At 51.7% G+C, this 21,115-nt stretch overlaps 1 protein-coding gene across 1 annotated transcript in view; it reads left to right on the forward strand.

The window, feature by feature from the left end:
* Positions 1 to 16,633, forward strand: part of RNF31 (ring finger protein 31) — a gene marked incomplete at its 5' end in the record, with an annotated part of 82,772 nt that extends 66,139 nt beyond the window's left edge. The window contains 7 exons of the mRNA XM_075567992.1: positions 510 to 624; positions 5,006 to 5,124; positions 6,056 to 6,169; positions 6,577 to 6,634; positions 7,920 to 8,016; positions 15,616 to 15,784; positions 16,416 to 16,633. Of these exons, the coding sequence (XP_075424107.1) occupies positions 510 to 624; positions 5,006 to 5,124; positions 6,056 to 6,169; positions 6,577 to 6,634; positions 7,920 to 8,016; positions 15,616 to 15,784; positions 16,416 to 16,472 (729 nt within the window). The remainder of the gene's footprint in view (positions 1 to 509; positions 625 to 5,005; positions 5,125 to 6,055; positions 6,170 to 6,576; positions 6,635 to 7,919; positions 8,017 to 15,615; positions 15,785 to 16,415) is intronic.
* Between the last annotated feature and the right edge of the window lie 4,482 nt (positions 16,634 to 21,115).

Genomic DNA, 21,115 nt, shown 5'->3' on the forward strand with positions numbered 1-21,115 from the left:
TGTTGGGGGGCAGTGTGAGAGCACTGGGTGTGGGGGGGGGAGCAGTGTGAGAGCGCTGGGTGTGGGGGGAGCAGTGTGAGAGCGCTGGGTGTGGGGGAGCAGTGTAAGAGCACAGTGTGGGGGGGGAGCAGTCTAAGAGCGCAGTGTGGGGGGGGGAGCAGTGTGAGAGCGCTGGGTGGGGGGGAGCAGTGTAGGAGCACAGTGTGGGGGGGGGGAGCAGTGTGAGAGCGCTGGGTGTGGGGGGAGAGCAGTGTAAGAGCAGTGATTGTGTTTCTTCTCTCTATGCCATACTGTAACTCCTCTTTATTACTCCCCCCTTTCTTCTCTTCCCTCTCCCTCCTATCTCCCCGCTCCTCCTTTCCCTTCTCTCCCCCCCCCCCCCGTCTCCTCTCTTCCTCTCCCCCCTCCCTTCCTATCCTCCTTTAAACCCTCTCCCCCTCCACTCCCCCTCTGCTCTCATCGTCCTCCCCCCTCTCCCCTCCCTCTCCTACCCCCTTCCTGCGGGGCAGTGGGAGGAGCAGCACCGCAGTCTGAGCTGTGAACAATTCCAGAGCTGGAAGCGAGAAAATGATGCAGAATATCAAGCGCAAGGACTGGCCGTATACCTGCTGGAGAACGGGATCCGTGAGTATATACCATATACTATATACCGTCCCTATATATACACACACACTATACCTGCTGGAGAACGGGATCCGTGAGTATATACCATATACTATATACCGTCCCTATATATACACACACTAATAACAAAGAACAAGTGCGCAACTAAAGTGAACAATAAAATGTGAATATATGTAATTGTGAGTGACCACCAAATGCCCAATATATGTGACAAAAAAGTGATATTATTGATAAAGCTGTGTTACCAATCATTAGATGGGAGGGCGTGTGCTGCTGTACAAAGGGTCGCCCAGAACCCTGGGTAACTAGAGACAACAAAACACAGCGCACAACGCTCATCCGGAAATGTGTAAAAAACAATGTTTATATATTAAAAGGTTTCAAGGTTCTGCGTACATCAAAGTAGTAAAATACAGGCACAGAAAGCTACAGTGTAGCTGTTACCACTCGCAGGGAACTGGAATAGGAACGCACAGGAACCAAGTCGTCAGGTAACCTCACGTCATCCATCTAGGACCATGGTGGGTTAATAGCCGCCATCCAGGGAGTAATGGCACTCCAAAAATATGTTTGGCACGTCCCCAGGGTCCAAATATAAATGTCCAGTGGTGAGTAGTAACAGGGAGTGGCAATCTCAACCTCGAGGATCGGCGTCTGACGTCAGACTCGCGACACTGCAACGCGTGCCGTCGGATGGTGATGACGTCAGCGAGGGAAATTTGCTCAACACAAAATCGCAGGATAATATTAACGATCGCATTAAAAACAATATGGTTATTGAGTGGTAGCCTCCTTCCAACGCGTTTCATAACACCAATAGCTACTTCATCAGGGATTTCCTGAACATACAGTATACCAGTTGATAGATTATATATTACTATTATCTATCTAAAGTCAGCTGTATAGCACACTCTTTAATCCACAGGACTTCTAGGACACCTTTAAGGGCCTGAGGACACTGAGGATCCCTTTTGGATCTGATAGTGCTGTATTTGAACGAGCTCACTATAGGGCATTGACCCAGAGTTACCCTGACAGGATTCTGTCCACATCAGGAGGTTTCACTTCTCTTTCACACTAGGAAGGTTTCTCTCTGTTAAAGGTCTAGAGCCCCCCCCCCCTGCACCACACATCCTGATACACAATATAGGGTCCGGGTTATCTGTCTCACTAGTGTTTCTTACATTCGCTAACAGAAAACCTGGTATGTACAGTAAGCTTTATATATATATTAAAAAAAAAAAATATATATATATATATATATATATATATATGCAAATACAACTGTATGCTCATCTGCATGTCTTAGGCAGGTCTGCAACCCCGCCTTTCCCCATCATCACCCAGCATACAGCACTTCCACTGCAGCAAGGGATTCTGGGAAATGACAAGCAAATGAGCACACAGTGACACAGTGATATATATATATATATATATATATATATATATGCCATCCATGGGATACGAATCAACATATAAATATAAGATTTGGATATATATATATATATATATATAACATTTGGATTTGAATAGGATATATATATATATATATATATATATATATATATATATATATATATATATATATATATATATATATATATATATATTTCAAGCCCACTTAGCTATCAGGATGATTAAGGTGGTAGATCTTTACACCTCAATTCCCGATACATATTAAAGGGACAGTTATGTTTCTTATTGGTCACTGTACCAGAGGTAGTTGAGTATTTATAAAAACAACTGCCTCACGGATTTGCAATATCCAAACATTTGAAGGATTCAGCTTAGCGTCGTTGTTCGAAACTTATATATATTTTAATGATTCATCTAATAAAGTTATTTTTAATTGTCATAAATACATCCACTCGGGGGACAGAGTGACCGTAACTGGGTTTACTTTTCTGTATATAGTGTTTTGTACTTACCTTGACCCAGAGGAGCACCACCCTCCACTCAACTTCGAGCTGAGCGAGGGTACCCCCTCTTTTTGTCTGTATGCATTTGGGAAGCAAGAATAAACAGGCGACTTACACATTAAATGGGGATAAACTAGGGGAATCCTTGATGGAGAAGGATTTAGGAGTGCTTGTAGACAGCAGTTCTAGCAATAGTGCCCAATGTCATGCAGTAGCTGCAAAGGCAAACAAGATCTTATCTTGCATTAAACGGCAACGGATGGAAGGGAAGTAAACATAATTATGCCCCTTTACAAAGCATTAGTAAGACCACACCTTGAATATGGAGTACAATTTTGGGCACCACTCCTTAGAAAAGACATTATGGAACTAGAGAGAGAGTGCAGAGAAGAGCCACCAAATTAATAAAGGGAATGTACAATCTGGCTTATGAGGAGAGGCTAGCTAAATTACATTTATTTACATTAGAAAAGAGGCGTCTAAGAGGGGATATGATAACTACAGCTAAACCCCGTTATAACGCGGTCCTCGGGGTCCACCCCGAGACCACCGCGTTACTAACAGGGTCGCGGGGAAAAAATGGCCGCCGCTCTGGTTTAAGCCGCCGCTTTAGCGCATATTCATCCCGCGGGGCAGGAGATGGGAGCGGGGATGTCCCTCCGGTCCCCGCTTCCCCCTGTCACCGCGGGCCTCCATGATGCAGTGGCTATGTCGTGCACTTTTAAAGCAACTGCGCATGCTCAGTATTAGTAAGTCAGACATTTCGCACATGAAGCAGTTCCGGTCTGCACCAGCTGTATGAGCCATGTGTCCGGTGAGAGCAGGGATCTGACACGCTGTTCCTGCACCGCTGCTCTGTGCTGAGCCTTGTTGATCATCTCCTACCCCCTGTGTGCCGAACTATAGTCCGCACCATGCCTCCCACTATCCTGCACCACAATGCTGCGGGTAATGCCAACCACTGTGTGTGTTTGTCTCAAACAGTGTGGAGTGATTGTGTACGCAGTGCCATGTGTCGTTTTGTCTGTTATTGTGTCGTGTGTTCTGCTGTTAAATCATGCAGTGCTATGTGCATGTATGGTTGTGTATTGTCATTGCGTCTTGCAGTCTTGTGACTGTGGCATGTTGTCATTGCATCATGCAGTATCCTGTTGTGCTTTTTATAATTGTCAGCAATTAACAAATGTCTTCTGATCCGGAGAATTGCATTTAAGTTAATAGTTGTGATTTCAAAGCCACTGAAGTGTTGGATGCTATTTATGCTGGAAATAACAAACTGCCTTAAGTACAGTACAGTAGTGAGTGACATTTAAACCATGTGGCAATCATATTGAATGACTGGTGTGGGCTGTCCATGTTGTGTAACCCCACTTTGAGGTGGTAGCCAAAAAATTTCAGATTGTGACCACATTCCCTATAATACTTAATTTTCAGTGCAGTGAGGCACTCTGATTGTTATATCCTGTTCGTATGAATCAATTGTATGAATCAATTTTAGCCTGCTGCGAGTGTGTGAGTGTCTGTGAGTGTCTGTGAGTGTCTGTGAGTCTCTGTGAGTGTCTGTGAGTGTCTGTGAGTGTCTGTGAGTGTGTGTAAGTGTGTGTGTCAGTGTGAGCAGTGTGTGTGCAGTGTGAGCAATGAGCAGTGTGTGCAGTGTGAGCAATAGTCAGTGTGTGCAGTGTGTGCAGTGTGTGCAGTGTGCAAAAAAAAATTTGACATTTTTTTTTTTTTTTTTAAACGGGAGCCACGGGAAAACCGCGTTATAACCGAATCGCGGTACAGCGAGGCGCGTTATAACGGGGTTTAGCTGTATATACAAATATATTCGGGGACAGTACAGGTAGCTTTCAAAATAACTATTCATCCCACGGGCAGTACAAAGGACTCGGGGACATCCCTTAAGGTTGGAGGAAAGGAGATTTCACCAGCAACAAAGGAAAGGGTTCTTTACAGTAAGGGCAGTTAAAATGTGGAATTCATTACCCATGGAAACTGTGATGGCAGATACAATAGATTTGTTCAAAAAAAGGTTGGACATCTTTTTAGAAAGGAAAGGTATACAGGGATATACCAAATAAGTAAACATGGGAAGGATGTTGATCCAGGGATTAATCCGATTGCTAATTCTTGGAGTCAGGAAGGAATTTCTTTTCCTGTTATGAGATATCATTGGATGATATGACACTGGGTTTTTTTTTGTTTGCCTTCCTCTGGATCAATAAGTAAGTATAGATATAGGATAAAGTATCTGTCGTCTAAATTTAGCATTGGTTGAACTTGAACGTGATGGACGTACGTCTTTTTTCAACCTCATCATCTACTATGTAACACACACATACACACTGTGCCCCCTCAGGTTGCCCGCACTGTAAGTTTTCGTACTCTCTCGCCCGCGGGGGGTGTATACGCGCTTATCTTCATGCTATATATATATATATATTATACACACTGTGCCCCCTCAGGTTGCCCGCACTGTAAGTTTTCGTACTCTCTCGCCCGCGGGGGGTGTATGCATTTTATCTGCTCCCAGTGTCGACACCAGTTCTGCAGTGGATGTTACAACACTTTCCACCCCAAGAATGTGAGTAATGTGTGTTACGTTCTGCGTGTTTTACATTGTGTGTGTGTGTACACGTTACATTGTGTGTGTGTGTGTGTGTGTGTGTGTGTGTGTGAGCGGATTTTATTTTGTGTGAGCACATTACAGTATGTGTGTGTTAATCGGGTTGCATTGTGTGTGAGACTACGTTTGCGTGTGAGCGTGTTACGTTGTGTGTGTGTGTGTGTGTGTGTTTGTGAGAACGTTTTACATTGCGTGTAGGTTACCCATGTGTGAGGGTGAGCATGTGATGTTGTGTGATAACGCGTTACATTGCGTGTGTGTGTGTGTTACTTTGTGTGTGTGTGTGTGTGTATGTGAGAACACGTTACATTGAGTGTGAGCGTGTTACTTTCTGTGTGTAAACACGTTACATTTCGTAAGTCTTACATTGTGTGTGTATGTGTGTATGTGTGTACGCATTACATTATGTGTGGGCGTGTTATGTTGTGTTTGTATGTGAGAACGATTTACTGTGCGTGTGATTGTATTACGTTGTGTGTGTGAGAACGTGTTACATTGTGTGTGTGCTTGTGTTATTTTGTGGATGTGAGAATACGTTACATTGCGTGTGAGCGTGTTACTTTGTGTGTGTGAGAACACGTTACATTGCGTGTGAGCGTGTTACTTTGTGTGTGTGAGAGCACGTTACATTACGTGAGTGTGTTACTTTGTGTATGTGAGAACACGTTGCATTGCGTGTTACGTTGTGTATGTATGTGAGAACGCGTTGCGTGTGCGTGTGTGTGTGTGAGAACGTGTTACATTGTGTGTGTGCGTGTTTGTTACGTTGTGTGTGTGTGAACGTGTTACTGTGCGCGCGTGCGTTACACTGTGCGCGCGTGCGTATGTTGTGTGTGCGTTTAGCGACTCTCTCTTGGTTACATTGTCACTCTCGGTGGCTGTCTCATAGAAGTGCATCTTCCCATCGTGTGCAGTGCGGATGTCTCTTCACGCACACCATCCTCGTGACTGTCTCTTTTACCTACGAGACTGGGAGGTGTCTCGTCTGCAGAGACTTCTACAGGTGAAACGGGGATGTCTCTTTGAATCAGATACACTCTCCCATTGTTCCTCTTTCTTTTGTTTCCCTCTCCTGTTTTCTCTCGTTTTCCCTCTCTCTTACTCCATAGCTGTCTCTCACACTCCCTGTCTCTCCTTGGCTGTCTCTTTCTCTTGGACTGTCCTTAGCTGTCTCTCTCACTCCGTCTCTCACTTTTTGGCTGTCTCTCTCACTACGTGTCTCCCTGGCTGATTCTCTCACTCTGTCTCTCTCCTTTGCTGTCTCTCACCCTCTCTGGCTGTCTCTCTCCCTCTCTGGCTGTCTCTCTCCCTCTCTGGCTGTCTCTCTCCCTCTCTGGCTGTCTCTCTCCCTCTCTGGCTGTCTCTCTCCCTCTCTGGCTGCCTCTCTCACTCTCTGGCTGTCTCTGTCAGATATCCCAGGTGCAGTTTAACACAGATCCCCCCAGTGGAACACAGTCTTCTCCCGGAGGTGAGGATGTCTCTCTCTCTCCCCCCTCCCCTCTCTCTCTTCCCCCCACCCCTCCCCACTCTCTCTTCCCACCCTCCCTCCCCACTCTCTCTTCCCACCCCCCCTCCCCACTCTCTCTTCCCACCCCCCCTCCCCACCCCCCCTCCCCACTCTCTCTTTCCCCCCCCCCTCCCCACTCTCTCTTTCCCCTCCCCACTCTCTCTTCCCCCCCCTCCCCACTCTCTCTTCCCCGCCCCTCGCCACTCTCTTCCCCCCCCACTCTCTCTTTCCCCCCCCCACTCTCTCTTCCCCCCTCCCCACTCTCTCTTCCCCCCCCTCCCCACTCTCTCTTCCCCCCCTCCCTCCCCACTCTCTCTTCCCCCCCTCCCTCCCCACTCTCTCTTTCCCCCCTCCCCACTCTCTCTTTCCCCCCCTCCCCACTCTCTCCCCCCCTCTCCCCACTCTCTCTCTCCCCCCTCTCCCCACTATCTCTTCCCCCCCCTCTCCCCACTATCTCTTCCCCCCACTCTCTCTCTTCCCCCTCTCCCCACTATCTCTTCCCCCCCACCCACTCTCTCTCTTCTCCCCCTATCCACTCTCTCTCTTCTCCCCCTATCCACTCTCTCTTCCCCCCACTCCCCACTCTCTCTCTTCCCCCCCTCCCCACTCTCTCTCTTCCCCCCCTCCCCACTCTCTCTCTTCTCCTCCCCTCCCCACTCTCTCTTCCCCCCCCTCCCCACTCTCTCTTCCCCCCCCTCCCCACTCTCTCTTCCCCCCCTCCCCACTCTCTCTTCCCCCCCTCCCCACTCTCTCTTCCCCCCCTCCCCACTCTCTCTTCCCCCCCCTCCCCACTCTCTCTTCCCCTCCCCTCCCCACTCTCTCTTCCCCTCCCCTCCCACTCTCTCTTTCCCCCCCCTCCCCACTCTCTCCCCCCCCTCTCCCCACTATCTCTCCCCCCCCTCTCCCCCCTATCTATTCCCCCCCACTCTCTCTCTTCCCCCCCACCCACTCTCTCTCTTCTCCCCCTATCCACTCTCTCTCTTCTCCCCCTATCCACTCTCTCTTCCCCCACTCCCCACTCTCTCTCTTCCCCCCCCTCCCCACTCTCTCTCTTCCCCCCCCTCCCCACTCTCTCTCTTCCCCCCCTCCCCACTCTCTCTCTTCCCCCCCCTCCCCACTCTCTCTTCCCCCCCCCCCACTCTCTTCCCCCCCCCCTCTCCACTCTCTCTCTTCCCCCACCCCCTCCCCTTTCTCACTCCCCACCCCCCCCCCTTTCTCACTCCCCACCCCCCCTCATGTCTCTCAGGAGGGTGTCGTGTTATTGAGCAGAAGGAGACCTTGGAGGGTCTGAGAGACGAGGCTTGTGGGAAAGAGACCGCCCCGGGATACGCTGGGTTGTGCGAGTAAGTGTCCTTTCTGCGACCCCCTGTGTCTCTCTAATTAAAAGCTTAGCGTGCCAACCGCGAGGTTTACTTCCCCCACCTCTCCCACCCAACACACGGAGACCACACAGTTTTGTGGAAGTCAAAATTGGTCGCAGCTTTAAAGCCTTAACAATACGTGAAAATAAACGGTCAGCCGGGCACTAGTCCTTTGTCGTCAGCCCTATTCTCGGTATCTTCCGGCGGGAGACCTCCTCCAAACCGCCCTTATCTACCGTCCGGCGGAGACCTCCTCCAAACCGCCCTTATCTACCGTCTGGCGGGAGACCTTCTCCAAACCGCCCTTATCTACCGTCCGGCGGGAGACCTCCTCCAAACCGCCCTAATCTACCGTCCGGCGGGAGACCTCCTCCAAACCGCCCTTATCTACCGTCCGGCGGGAGACCTCCTCCAAACCGCCCTTATCTACCGTCCGGCGGGAGACCTCCTCCAAACTGCCCTAATCTACCGCCCGGCGGGAGACCTTCTCCAAACCGCCCTAATCTACCGTCCGGCGGGAGACATCTCCCGGCCGCCACGTCATCCGTTCACCCTATGTCCCCCTTATCATGGTCACCTGGGCCTACCCGCATAGGATAGAGCCCGGCTTCCCTAGATTGCTGCCAGGGGACAGCGCCCGACCGCCTGCGTCGGCGCCTCCAGCCCGCACACTCTTTTCGGGGGGACCGCTATCCGGGGCCCATCCGCATCGGGTGGAGCCCCATTTCGGGTATTCACGGTGTCCCTACGATGACTGGCCTGACAGTTCCGTCACCCGTAGGACCCATTAAGGCCACTTACTAGGGACTCACCCCACACCCCAAGCTGTGACCCTAAACCCTGACTGCTGATCGCTTGCAAAGGCCTGCGCATGTTATTAATATAAATGTCCATGCCATCGTCCGTCGGGTGCACCCCGCCCGTCCTTTGCCAAGCACGCCCCCTGTCCTCAAATTCCACATGCTTCGCAGTCAGCCGCTCACAAGAGAGGGTGTACTTACGGGCGTCTCTGTTCATGTCTCGCCCTGCCTTCTCGATGCCCACACAACTGCGCGCCCCCTTCCATACCAGCCGAGGTATCATTTCTGACCAAATAAGACTGCGTCATTCCAGAGAGCTTTAAATCTGGCGCAGTCGGCGTGTATCTGGATTAAGTCTAAAGACTTGGTGGCCACCATATCATTCCCGCCCAGGTGGATCATTACCACGTGGGGCTTCCTTCCATTCACTGCCAGCACACTTGTGGTGGTCGGCCCCAAATCTCTCCAGCACATTCCTCTGTTACCCAGCCATCGGATTTTCATGCTCCCCTGTGGGATTCCCAGCTGCAGACCCAGCGCGCTCGCTGCTCGCTGCTCGCTCCCGGGCACAGTACATGAAAGAATGACCTATCAGCCAGACGTCCCGCGCCCGCCTCTCCCGCTGGGAAGACAGAAAGCACGTTAGGACTGCACGATTAGCTTAATTACTCGCCTGCCGGGACCTGATGTACCCCCCTGTAAGCATTAGATTTGCACCTCCCCGGTTCCTTAATCTGCGCGATAGCCAGCCCCCGCTGGGAGGCTGCCGCTGCCCCAAAATTGGTGGCGCCTTTGCTCAAGGCAACGTTTAAAAATGCTGTGAAACTGAAATTTGGGTGGAGGAGTTGAATCTCTATGCGCCAGAAAGACCTCGCCCCCTTGTGACCGCTGCTGGCGTAGCCGCCCTCACCGGGCACACCCTCCTGTTCTCATGCGCTCAGGGCACTCCAGGTGCCCAGCCCTCTCCCTGCTGGTCAGTTTCTGACCTGTGTATGCGGCATGCCACTGTCTCCTCCCCTATAATCACATTTCCTAGCACCAGGGCAGTGTCCCCGCCAGTTTGTGACGCTGCTACCAGTTCCCCTGCTCTAAAGGCTCCAAAAAAGGCGAAAGTGAAAGCCGCTTTAAATAAAACAATTTCGAAAGACCCTGCGCCTACCGACTCTGCCGCCTTGTTCAAGCTCTGTAACCTCTCCACCGTTACCGGCTCCCTCTTATCCCCCCACTTGCGCTCCCCTCTGCCCCAACCAATCAGTATTCACCTATGGAGGACATCCATGGTGATATCTACCTGCCCCTGCATTCAGAAAAAATGTAATATCCGCTAGTGTACACCCCACCCTTGCCCGTGACATGCCCTCCCGCTAGCGTACACCCCACCCTTGCCCGTGACATGCGCCCCCGCTAGCGTGCACCCCACCCTTGCCCGTGATATGCCCTCCCGCTAGCGTACACCCCCGCCTTTGCCCGTGACATGCCCTCCCGCTAGCGTACACCCCACCCTTGCCCGTGATATGCCCTCCCGCTAGCGTACACCCCACCCTTGCCCGTGGCATGCCCTCCCGCTAGCGTACACCCCGCCTTTGCCCGTGATATGCCCTCCCGCTAGCGTGCACCCCGCCTTTGCCCGTGGCATGCCCTCCCGCTAGCGTACACCCCGCCTTTGCCCGTGATATGCCCTCCCGCTAGCGTACACCCCGCCTTTGCCCATGATATGCCCTCCCGCTAGCGTGCACCCCGCCTTTGCCCGTGATATGCCCTCCCGCTAGCGTACACCCCGCCTTTGCCCGTGATATTCCCTCCCGCTAGCGTGCACCCCGCCTTTGCCCGTGGCATGCCCTCCCGCTAGCGTACACCCCGCCTTTGCCCGTGATATGCCCTCCCGCTAGCGTACACCCCGCCTTTGCCCGTGATATGCCCTCCCGCTAGCGTACACCCCACCCTTGCCCGTGACATGCCCCCCCGCTAGCGTACACCCCACCTTTGCCCGTGACATGCCCTCCCGCTAGCGTACACCCCACCCTTGCCCGTGATATGCCCTCCCGCTAGCGTACACCCCACCCTTGCCCGTGGCATGCCCTCCCGCTAGCGTACACCCCGCCTTTGCCCGAGATATGCCCTCCCGCTAGCGTGCACCCCACCTTTGCCCGTGGCATGCCCTCCCGCTAGCGTACACCCTGCCTTTGCCCGTGATATGCCCTCCCGCTAGCGTACACCCCGCCTTTGCCCGTGATATTCCCTCCCGCTAGCGTACACCCCGCCTTTGCCCGTGATATGTCCTCCCGCTAGCGTACACCCCACCCTTGCCCGTGACATGCCCCCCCGCTAGCGTACACCCCACCTTTGCCCGTGACATGCCCTCCCGCTAGCGTACACCCCACCCTTGCCCGTGATATGCCCTCCCGCTAGCGTACACCCCACCCTTGCCCGTGGCATGCCCTCCCGCTAGCGTACACCCCGCCTTTGCCCGAGATATGCCCTCCCGCTAGCGTGCACCCCACCTTTGCCCGTGGCATGCCCTCCCGCTAGCGTACACCCTGCCTTTGCCCGTGATATGCCCTCCCGCTAGCGTACACCCTGCCTTTGCCCATGATATGCCCTCCCGCTAGCGTGCACCCCGCCTTTGCCCGTGATATGCCCTCCCGCTAGCGTACACCCCGCCTTTGCCCGTGATATTCCCTCCCGCTAGCGTGCACCCCGCCTTTGCCCGTGGCATGCCCTCCCGCTAGCGTACACCCCGCCTTTGCCCGTGATATGCCCTCCCGCTAGCGTACACCCCGCCTTTGCCCGTGATATGCCCTCCCGCTAGCGTGCACCCCGCCTTTGCCCGTGACATGCCCTCCCGCTAGCGTACACCCCACCCTTGCCCGTGACATGCCCTCCCGCTAGCGTACACCCCACCCTTGCCTGTGATATGCCCTCCCGCTAGCGTGCACCCCACCTTTGCCCGTGACATGCCCGTCCGCTTCTGGTTAAGTAAATAAATTGATTAGCTGATGGGTTCTGCTAACCTTACCGCTCCCCCCCACGTGCGGGGGGGATAGCGATAGCTGCACCAACTCAATTAATCCCTCCGCCCTAACTGCTACAGATAATTTGGGCTCGTCAAACCTCTTTCAAGGGCGCCTGGTGCCGCCCGCCTAAAGGCCGGCCAGTTACAGCGAGATAATGCGTCTGCGATTATATTAAGCTTCCCGGGGACATGGTTTGCTTTAAAGTTTATATTCCCCAGCATGCACTACAGGACCAGCCTGCGCAGTAACCTTATCACTGGCGGTGACGTTGCTGATTGGCCGTTCACCGCCTCCACCCCCCCCCCCCCCCCAAATTGTCTGCCCAGAATATTATGTGCCTGTATGTTGACAATTCCTTGGCCCATAACTCCACTGCCACTATAATGGGGAACAGCTCTAGGAAAGCCATGTTCTTAGTTAGCCCCGTCCCCACAGCCTTCTCTCATTAAATTGCCTGAGAGAACCCCAACCTCCCCCCCCCCCCCCCCCCATACCTCCAGGTCTGCCCTCTGCTCCCTAGTGACTCGGATACGGTGTTGGGGCTTCCATGCCCCCGCAGTGGCCCTTTCTAACCTGCGGTTAGACATCCTGCCCATGGGGATTACTCTGCAGGTGAAGTTTAGCAGGCCCAGCAGTGACTGCATTTGTTTCAGGGTCACCTTCCTGGCCTCCCTGACCTGACCTAGGCTCATTCTAAGCTTCCTGACTTTCCCTGCGGGTAAGCGTGATTCCGTCGCCAGCGTGTTAATCTCTGTACCGAGGAATGACAGTATCTCTGTTGGGCCCTCAGTTTTCTCCTCTGCTATGGGAACCCCCAATTCCTTCATAACCCCTTGGTACTCTCTAGCAGCCTGTGGCCCCGCAGGGAACCCGGGGGACCCACCAGCAGGAAGTCATCCAGATAGTGAGAAACTGTGCTAGTCCCCGTCTGACTGACTATGCACCAGGGTAGGAAAGTACTAAATGCCTCAAAGTAGGCGCATGAAATGGCGCAACCCATGGGGAGACCTCTATCCCTGTAATACGCGCCCTCTAATTTACACCCTGTGAATCCGAAGCTGCTGGGGGCCAAAGGTAACAGCCGGAAGGCTGATTCTATGTCAATTTTAGCCAATATTGCTCCCTCCCCGTATGGTTTAATTATCCCTATGGTGATGTCGAATGATTGGTATTGTGCCCGGCATAGCTCCGGGTCTGTGGCATCGTTTACAGACCCCCCCCTTGGCTATGACAGGTGTTGTATTAGCCTGAATTTTCCCGGATCCTTTTTAGGCACTACACCTAGCGGGGAAATAATTATCTGGGCGAGAGGGGGGGATGGGAATGGACCCACCATACATCCCAATTGTATCGTGTGTGTGTGTGTGTGTGTGTGTGTGTGTGTGTGTGTGTGTGTGTGTGTGTGTGTGTGTGTGTGTGTGTTTGTGTGTCGTAGCAGATTTCACATTTCGGCTCACTCGCCTCGCTTGTACTGCCCTCCCCACTGGTATGTGATACCCCCTTAAACACCTCCTCCAGGAACCTTGCTTTCTCCCGGTTGGGGTACCCCCGTAACCAATGGCTCAAACCACTAAGGCTAACCGGTGTTAGGGGCATACCCTCTCCCCTGGTTGGGGTGGCCTGGGGCTTTGTAGCACTTCTTGACTGGGTGGTTACCCCCACATTGGCTACACACATGTCTAAATTTGCAGCCCGCCCCCAGCGTGCAGTGTTTATCGTTAAACACCCAACACTCCCCTTTCTTGCCCCTGCTCGTTGAATAACTCCCGGGCCGACCGCCTGGACCCTTGGGAAAGGACGTGTTACCCCCTTGCTTGCCCTGTCCCACTAGATTCATCCACAGTTCCATGTCCATCTTTCCCAAACTCAACCGTGTATCCCCCTGCCACCTCTGCCTGAACTGCTTGTCATAATCCCGCCACGCTGACCCCCCGTGTTCGTCATGCGTGGTCTGTATCACATTCAGATATTTTATTACATTATGCAATTCTTTTGGATGTTTTGAAAGGAAACAGTCCCCGAAAACAGTGAGGCCCAGAATCCAGTTCCCATTACTCCTCACAACCTGCACTTTCTCGCCCGCCTCCCGCGCGCGCTTCCTCACTGCTCGCCCCGTTACAGACAGCCTAAACATATCCACATACTTCCTGTTACCTGTATCTCTCCGGGTTTTCTGGTCAGGTGTGTGTACAGGGAGCTAGTCTCGACCGCGAACAAATCCTCCCCGCTGTGGGAGGAAATTAGCCCTTGTTCTTGCTCGCATTGCGTTTTTTTTGCCATGGTGGGGGGGGGGAGGGGAGATATCTGGGCAGCCATGGGGGGGGGGGTTATGGGCAGCCATGCGGGGGTTTAAGGCAGCCAGGTGAGGGGATCTGGGCAGCCATGAGGGGGGGGGGGGAGCAGCAGACACTTCCCTGGTAGCCTCTGTGGGCTGGTTAGCTGTTTTCCTGCTCTGCACAGCTGATGAAGAGCTCAAGCAAGCGCCGGGTTTAAGAAGCCCGCGCGAGTCCTCCCCCCCCCGTTGGCGCGCATGCGCAAAACTAACAACCCTCGTGGTGAGGGGAAGGGGGGACGAGAGCCAGCCACAGCTCCCACCCACTAGAGGCCCGTGCTAGGCCTCTGCCTTTCTTTCTGCACATGTTCTCTCGCTTTCCTCCACGCTCTCTCTCGCTTTCCTCTGCACTCTCTCTCTGCGCTCTCTCTCTCTGCGCTCGCGCTCTCTCTCTCTCTGCGCTCACTCTCTCTCTGCGCTCACTCTCTCTCTCTGCGCTCACTCTCTTTCTGCGCTCGCTCTCTCTCTCTGCGCTCGCTCTCTCTCTGCGCTCGCTCTCTCTCTCTCTGCGCTCGCTCTCTCTCTGCGCTCTCTCTCTCTGCGCTCGCTCTCTCTCTGCGCTCGCTCTCTCTCTGCGCTCGCTCTCTCTCTGCGCTCGCTCTCTCTCTCTGTGCTCGCTCTCTCTCTCTGTGCTCGCTCTCTCTCTGCTCTCTCTCTCTCTCTCTGTGCTCGCTCCCTCTCTCTCTGTGCTCGCTCGCTCTCTCTCTCTCTGTGCTCGCTCTCTCTCTGTGCTCGCTCCCTCTCTCTGTGCTCACTCCCTCTCTCTCTCTGTGCTCGCTCTCTGTGCTCGCTCTCTGTGCTCGCTCTCTGTGCTCGCTCTCTCTCTCTGTGCTCCCTCGCTCTGTGTGCTCGCTCTCTCTCTCTCTCTGTGTGCTCGCTCTCTCTCTGTGTGCTCGCTCTCTCTCGCTCGCTCTCTCTCTCTCTGTGTGCTCGCTCGCTCTCTCGCTCTCTCGCTCTCTCTCTCTCTGTGCTCGCTCTCTCTGTGCTTGCTCTCTCTCTCTGTGCTTGCTCGCTCGCTCTCTCTCTGTGCTCGCTCTCTCTCTCTCTCTGTGCTCGCTCTCTCTCTCTGTGCTCGCTCTCTCTCTCTGTGCTCCCTCGCTCTGTGTGCTCGCTCTCTCTCTCTCTCTCTGTGTGCTCTCTCTCTCTCTCTCTCTCTGTGTGCTCTCTCTCTCTCTCTCTGTGCTCTCGCGCTCTCTCTCTGTGCTCTCGCGCTCTCTCTCTGTGCTCTCGCTCTCTCTCTCTCTGTGCTCTCTGTGCTCTCTGCGCTCTCTCTTTCTCTGCGCTCTCTCTCTGTGCTCTCTCTCTCTGCGCGCTCTCTGCGCTTTCTCTCTCTCTGCGCGCTCTCTCTCTCTCTCTGCGCGCTCTCTCTCTCTGCGCGCTCTCTCTCTCTGTGCTCTCTCTGCGCTCTCTCTCATTTCTGTTTGCATTCTCTCAGATCTCACTACAAGGAGTATCTGGTCAGTCGTATAAACGCTCTCTCGGTGGATCCCTGCGCTCTCTATGACCTGGGCGAGACTGTCACCGTGTGTCAGCGTTACCTGCCCTCCCTCCCCCCGAGGGGCTCCGGGGAGGATGATCCCAGCTACAGAGAGCGTCTCCTGGGGGTGAGAGACCTGGGGGGAGGGGAGAGACCTGGGGGAGGGGAACATCTCCTGGGGGTGAGAGACCTGGGGGGAGGGGATGGCGCCTCCTGGGGGTGAGAGATCTGGGAGGGAGGAACTTCTGCTGGGGGGAAGGAGACGTGGGAGGGAAGGGAGTGACTCTTGGGGATGAGACGTGGGGGGGAGCGTCTCTTGGGTGTGAGAGACCAGGGGGAAGAGATGTGTGGGGGGGGATGGGAGCATCGACCTGGGGAGGGAGGAGACATGGGGGAGAGGGGACCGTCGACCTGGGGGGGGGGGGGAGGAAGAGATGTGGGAGGGGGGGAAGAGAGGTGGGAGGGGGGGGAAGAGAGGTGGGAGGGGGGGGAAGAGAGGTGGGAGGGGGGGAAGAAGAGAGGTGGGAGGGGGGGGGGGAAAGAGAGGTGGGAGGGGGGGGAGAGATGTGGGAGGGGGGGAAGAGATGTGGGAGGGGGGGAAGAGACGGGGGGAGGGGAGCATCGACCTGGGGGAGAGAAGTGGGGGGGAGAGGAGCGGCTCCTGGGGGTGAGAGACCCGGGGCGCTGAACTTTTTTATGTGTTTTTTACACACTCTCCCTCTGTCTCTTTCCTCCAACTGTGTCTCTCTCTCTCTCAGGTGCTGATTACAGATGTCCCGCTGAGTCAGAACATCCCGCGGATAAAACATTCATAATGTTCTTCCCTTGAGCGTATAATGTACTCGGGGGCGGAGCCAGGCTAATGCTATACTGACTCCTCGGGGGCGTAGCCAGGCTAATGCTATGCACTGACTCCCGGAGGGGTGCTGTATGTTGTATAATCACAAAATAAACACTATAATTTGTTCTGCCTGAAGTTATTTCACTTATCACTTATTCAGCTACAAAACTGGTGCTATAACTCCACCTATTAACTTATATAACACCACCTATTACCCCATATAACCTCCCCCTATAACTCCTCCTAATTCCCTATAACTCCTTATTACCCCATATAATCCCTCCTATTACCCCACATAAACCCTCCCTATAACTCCTCCAGGATGGGCTGTAGGTAAGCTCCTGCAGGGGAGCCAGGATGGCCTTAGACCCAGGGGTTGGTGGCTGTGTGGTGGAGATGGAAGTAGGATAGTCTGCAGGCTGCAGCGGGGGTGTAGGCCTTGGGGAGCCTGACTACAAGTTACAGGAGAGTTTGGAGAAAAAGGAAAGAGCAGAACAGAATCTGCTTAAGAAAGAAGAGAACCGAGCTTTATTGCAGAAGTATAACAGTTAGAAGGCAGAGTTAGAGGAAAAAAACATTACATTAAAGAAATTATTTATTTATAAAATATTTTACCAGGAAGTAATACATTGAGAGTTACCTCTCGTTTTCAAGTATGTCCTGGGCACAGAGTTAGGACAAATAATACATGGTTACAAATACAGTTACATAAATGAACAGGGTATACATTATATACAAGACATGGCATGCACAGTTAAAGAAAATATATATTATGGGCGAATGAAACAGTTACAGACAATATTAAAATGTGAGACAGCCTTAGATTTGAAAGAACTTAAACTTGTGGTGGATGTGAGAGTCTCCGGTAGGTTGTTCCAGTTTTGGGGTACACGGTAAGAGAAGGAGGAGCGGCCGGATACTTTGTTGAGCCTTGGGACCATGAGCAGTCTTTTGGAGTCTGATCTCAGGTGATAAGTGCTGCATGTGGTAGGGGTGAGGAGCTTGTTCAGATAGATGGGTAGCTTGCCCATAAAGAATTTAAAGGCATGACAGGAAAGTTGAACTTTGCGCCTAGACTCTAGTGATGACCAATCTAGTTCTTTGAGCATTTCGCAGTGATGTGTGTTGTAGTTGCATTGGAGAACAAAACGACAAATTGAATTGTAGAGGGTGTCAAGTTTGCTAAGGTGGGTTTGAGATGCCGTGCCATATACTATGTCTCCATAGTCAATAATTGGCATTAGCAACTGCTGTACGATACGCTTTCTGACCAGGAGACTTAGGGAGGATTTGTTCCTGTAAAGTACCCCTAGTTTGGCATAGGTCTTGGTTGTCAGGGTATCAATGTGCATCCCGAATGTTAAGTGGGAGTCAAACCATAAGCCCAGGTATTTAAAACTAGTGACAGGAGTTAGGGTGGTGTTAGCGTTGGTTCTAATCTGGAGCTCAGTCGCTGGAAGCTTTAAAAAATTAGTCTTGGTCCCAAATACCATTGTTACAGTCTTGTCAGTGTTTAAAAACAGTTTGTTTTGGGAAATCCAGTTTTCGAGTCTCAAAAAGTCAGACTGAAGTATGTGTTGAAGGTCAGAGAGGCTATGGCTGTGTGCATATATGATTGTGTCATCTGCATACATGTGTATTGAGGCTTCCTTACAAGCTGTGGGAAGATCATTAATGAACACTGAGAAAGAGTAGGGGCCCCAGAACAGAGCCTTGCGGGACACCACAGGTGATATCCAAGGGGTTGGAGTTAGAGCCTGAGATGGACACATGTTGGGATCTTCCTGATAGGTAGGACTGAAACCAGTTTAAAGCATGCTTCCCTATTCCAGAGCTCTGGAGTTTGTTAAGCAGGATAGCATGATCAACTGTACCAAAAACCTTTGCAAAATCTAGGAATACTGCACCAGTGAGTTGTCCCCGTTCCATTCCACACTGGATTTCATTGCAAACTTTTAGCAGGGTAGTTACCGTGGAGTGTTTGGGACGAAAGCCAGATTTTAATTGGCTAGGGAAATTGGTCTTGGTATAGTAATCGCTTAATTGGGAGTGGACACATTTTTCCATGACTTTGGATAGAATTGGGAGAAGTGAGATTGGTCTGTAGTTTGAGACAGTGTCTTTGTCCCCACTTTTGAAGATTGGGACAACTGGCAGTTTTCCAGGTCTTAGGGATATGGCCTGCAGACAGGATAGAGTTGACTATGGAAGCAATTGGTTTGGCAATGGCTGGGGCACCAAGTCGTAGGAACCTAGATTGTAGTAAGTCAGGTCCACATTGGCTGCTTAGTTTTAGTTTGAGGAGCGCTTGTGTAATCTCCTCTTCAGATACTGGGCCAAATTGAAAATTGTGGGCAGTGTTGAGAGGGGTTGGGGCTATGTGGGCACTCCCAGGATGAGATTCAGGTTTGTGGTTTGGGCTGCGTTTTGCTAATAAATTAGTGGCACACCCCACAAAGTAATCATTGAATGCATTTGCAATGTCAGTGGGGTTTGTCAGAGTAATATCCCCCTTAGCGATATTACTTGGTTGTTGATGGTTAGGAGGCTGGAATATATTGTTGATAACCTTCCAGAAGTTAGCTGGGTTTGATGTATTTTGGTGGAGATTGTCAGAGTAATATTGTGCTTTTGCGTGCCTTGTTTGCCTTGTGCACATGTTCCGCAGGCATCTGTAATGATTGAGTTCCTTGGTAGTGCCAGTTACTTTGTAGCTTTTCCACAAGGTATTCCTGAGCTGGTAGAGTGCAATAAGGTCAGATGTAACCCATGGAAGATGAGCCCCCCTTACCCTTATTTTGCGTAGTGGAGCATGGGTATCGCAGAGTTTTAAGAACTCGGATTGGAAATAGTCGAGCGCAGAATCAGGGTCGGGAATTAAATCGATTCTGTGCCATGGGAAGTTGGTAAGGTCATCCAGAAACTGTTGTGGGTTAAAGTTTTTAAATGTTCTAGTGAGGAGAGCTTTAGGGCTTGAATGGGGCGGTTTAATTTTCCTTACACAGTACACTATTGCATGGTCACTGAAAATGTCAGGAAGGATGCCAGAGGATTGGATTTTGCTGGGATTAGAGGAGAGAATCCAGTCTAGCAAGGAATGGTTATGCAATTTCAGGTTTGTCCATGTGGGTTGGGAAATGAGTTGTGATAGGTTAAATGACTTGAGTTGTATCTGGATTTTATGGTTTTTAGGGTCAAGCCAGTTGAAGTTGAAATCCCCAAGAACTAGCAGCTCACTCTTCTCGTTCAGAGAGGAAATGGAGCCAAGAAACTGGGTGATATCAGTCAGAGATTGTAGAGGGGCTCTAGAGGGGCGGTAGATGCCAGCGAGCAAGATGGGCTTAGAAAAGGGGAGGCAGATTTTGACAACTAGAAATTCAAAAGAGGGTGGGCTTGGGGGGCAATTTAACAGTGTAAATTGTAATGTGTCTGCAATATAAAATAACACCCCTCCTCTTCTCTTGGACCTATCTCTCCTAAAAATGGAGTATCCCTGAATGGCGATATTTGCATCAGGGGTTTTATGGGTTAGCCATGTTTCTGTAAGAACGATGGCTTTGGGTTTATGCATAAGGCACCATGCCCTTAGTTCGTCCAGTTTGGGCAGCAGGCTCCGGATATTTATATGGGCGACAGATAGCCCTTTTTGGAATTTAAAGGTGGAATTCTCAGGGGCATGGGACAGATTTGAAATGGGAGGACCTGGGTTAGGTTCAATATCACCTGCTAAAGAGAGTAATAATATGAGCAGAAATTTGGGTAGTTATTTGCAACTTGTAAATTTGTGGTGTTTGCCATTAGAGTGAGCTGGTTGGTGTGCTGGTTTTTAGAGTTCTCCACCAACATTCCATAGATAGTGAAAGGCTTTTGAGTAGTCCAGGGTGTATGGTGATGTTGGGTGTGGGCCAGGATGGAGGAGTTTGTAGTGGATAGAGGGAGTAACATCTCCATGAGGCCAGGAGAAAGAAAAAAGTTAAGATACATAGCAGGTTCATGATGCTAGAGGTAGGCAGTGCTGCATGGAGCTGTTGTGAGCAAAGTGAGTGTGTGCAGACTAAGCAGGGATGTGCCTGTTCCTTGTCAAATGTTTTGCTGTATTGCAATGCTAGAGTCAGTTCTGGGTTTCAGTGGGCTGAGTTGGTGTGGGAGTTATTTTTGTGCAGTCAGTTTTGGGAGAGGCTGCAGTGAAATAAGTTGTAAAGGGGTGTGGGGTTAAAATATGCAGGTTAACAAGCATGGGATCAAAGTGTAGTCATATAAGCTCACCGTTTGTTGACTTGAGGAAAAGTTTGCAGAAAGGATGCAGTCCCCAGTCACCTCTAGTCAAACTATAGTCTAACTATTATTGTCACTTTAAATGATCACTTTAAATGCATCACTCTTAAGATGCCAATGCTACCTTGCCAATGCAAGTCGTGGTTCTGAGAGAGATGTGTGCAAGAAGCAAATACCTCGTCTGCGTGATGAATTAAACGGATTGGAAGGCGAGATTGCTAAAATAGCAGTGGATCCAGTCAAACAGAAACTTTCCCTGTTGAAAATTAATTGAAATGCTAATCCACAGAGCAGGGTGCGGGGCGCAGATCAGGGGGCGGGGCGCTGAGCAGGGTGCAGATT

The sequence above is a fragment of the Ascaphus truei genome, chromosome 13 (genome assembly GCF_040206685.1).
Source record: "Ascaphus truei isolate aAscTru1 chromosome 13, aAscTru1.hap1, whole genome shotgun sequence".
In the NCBI taxonomy this organism is placed as follows: Eukaryota; Metazoa; Chordata; class Amphibia; order Anura; family Ascaphidae; genus Ascaphus; species Ascaphus truei.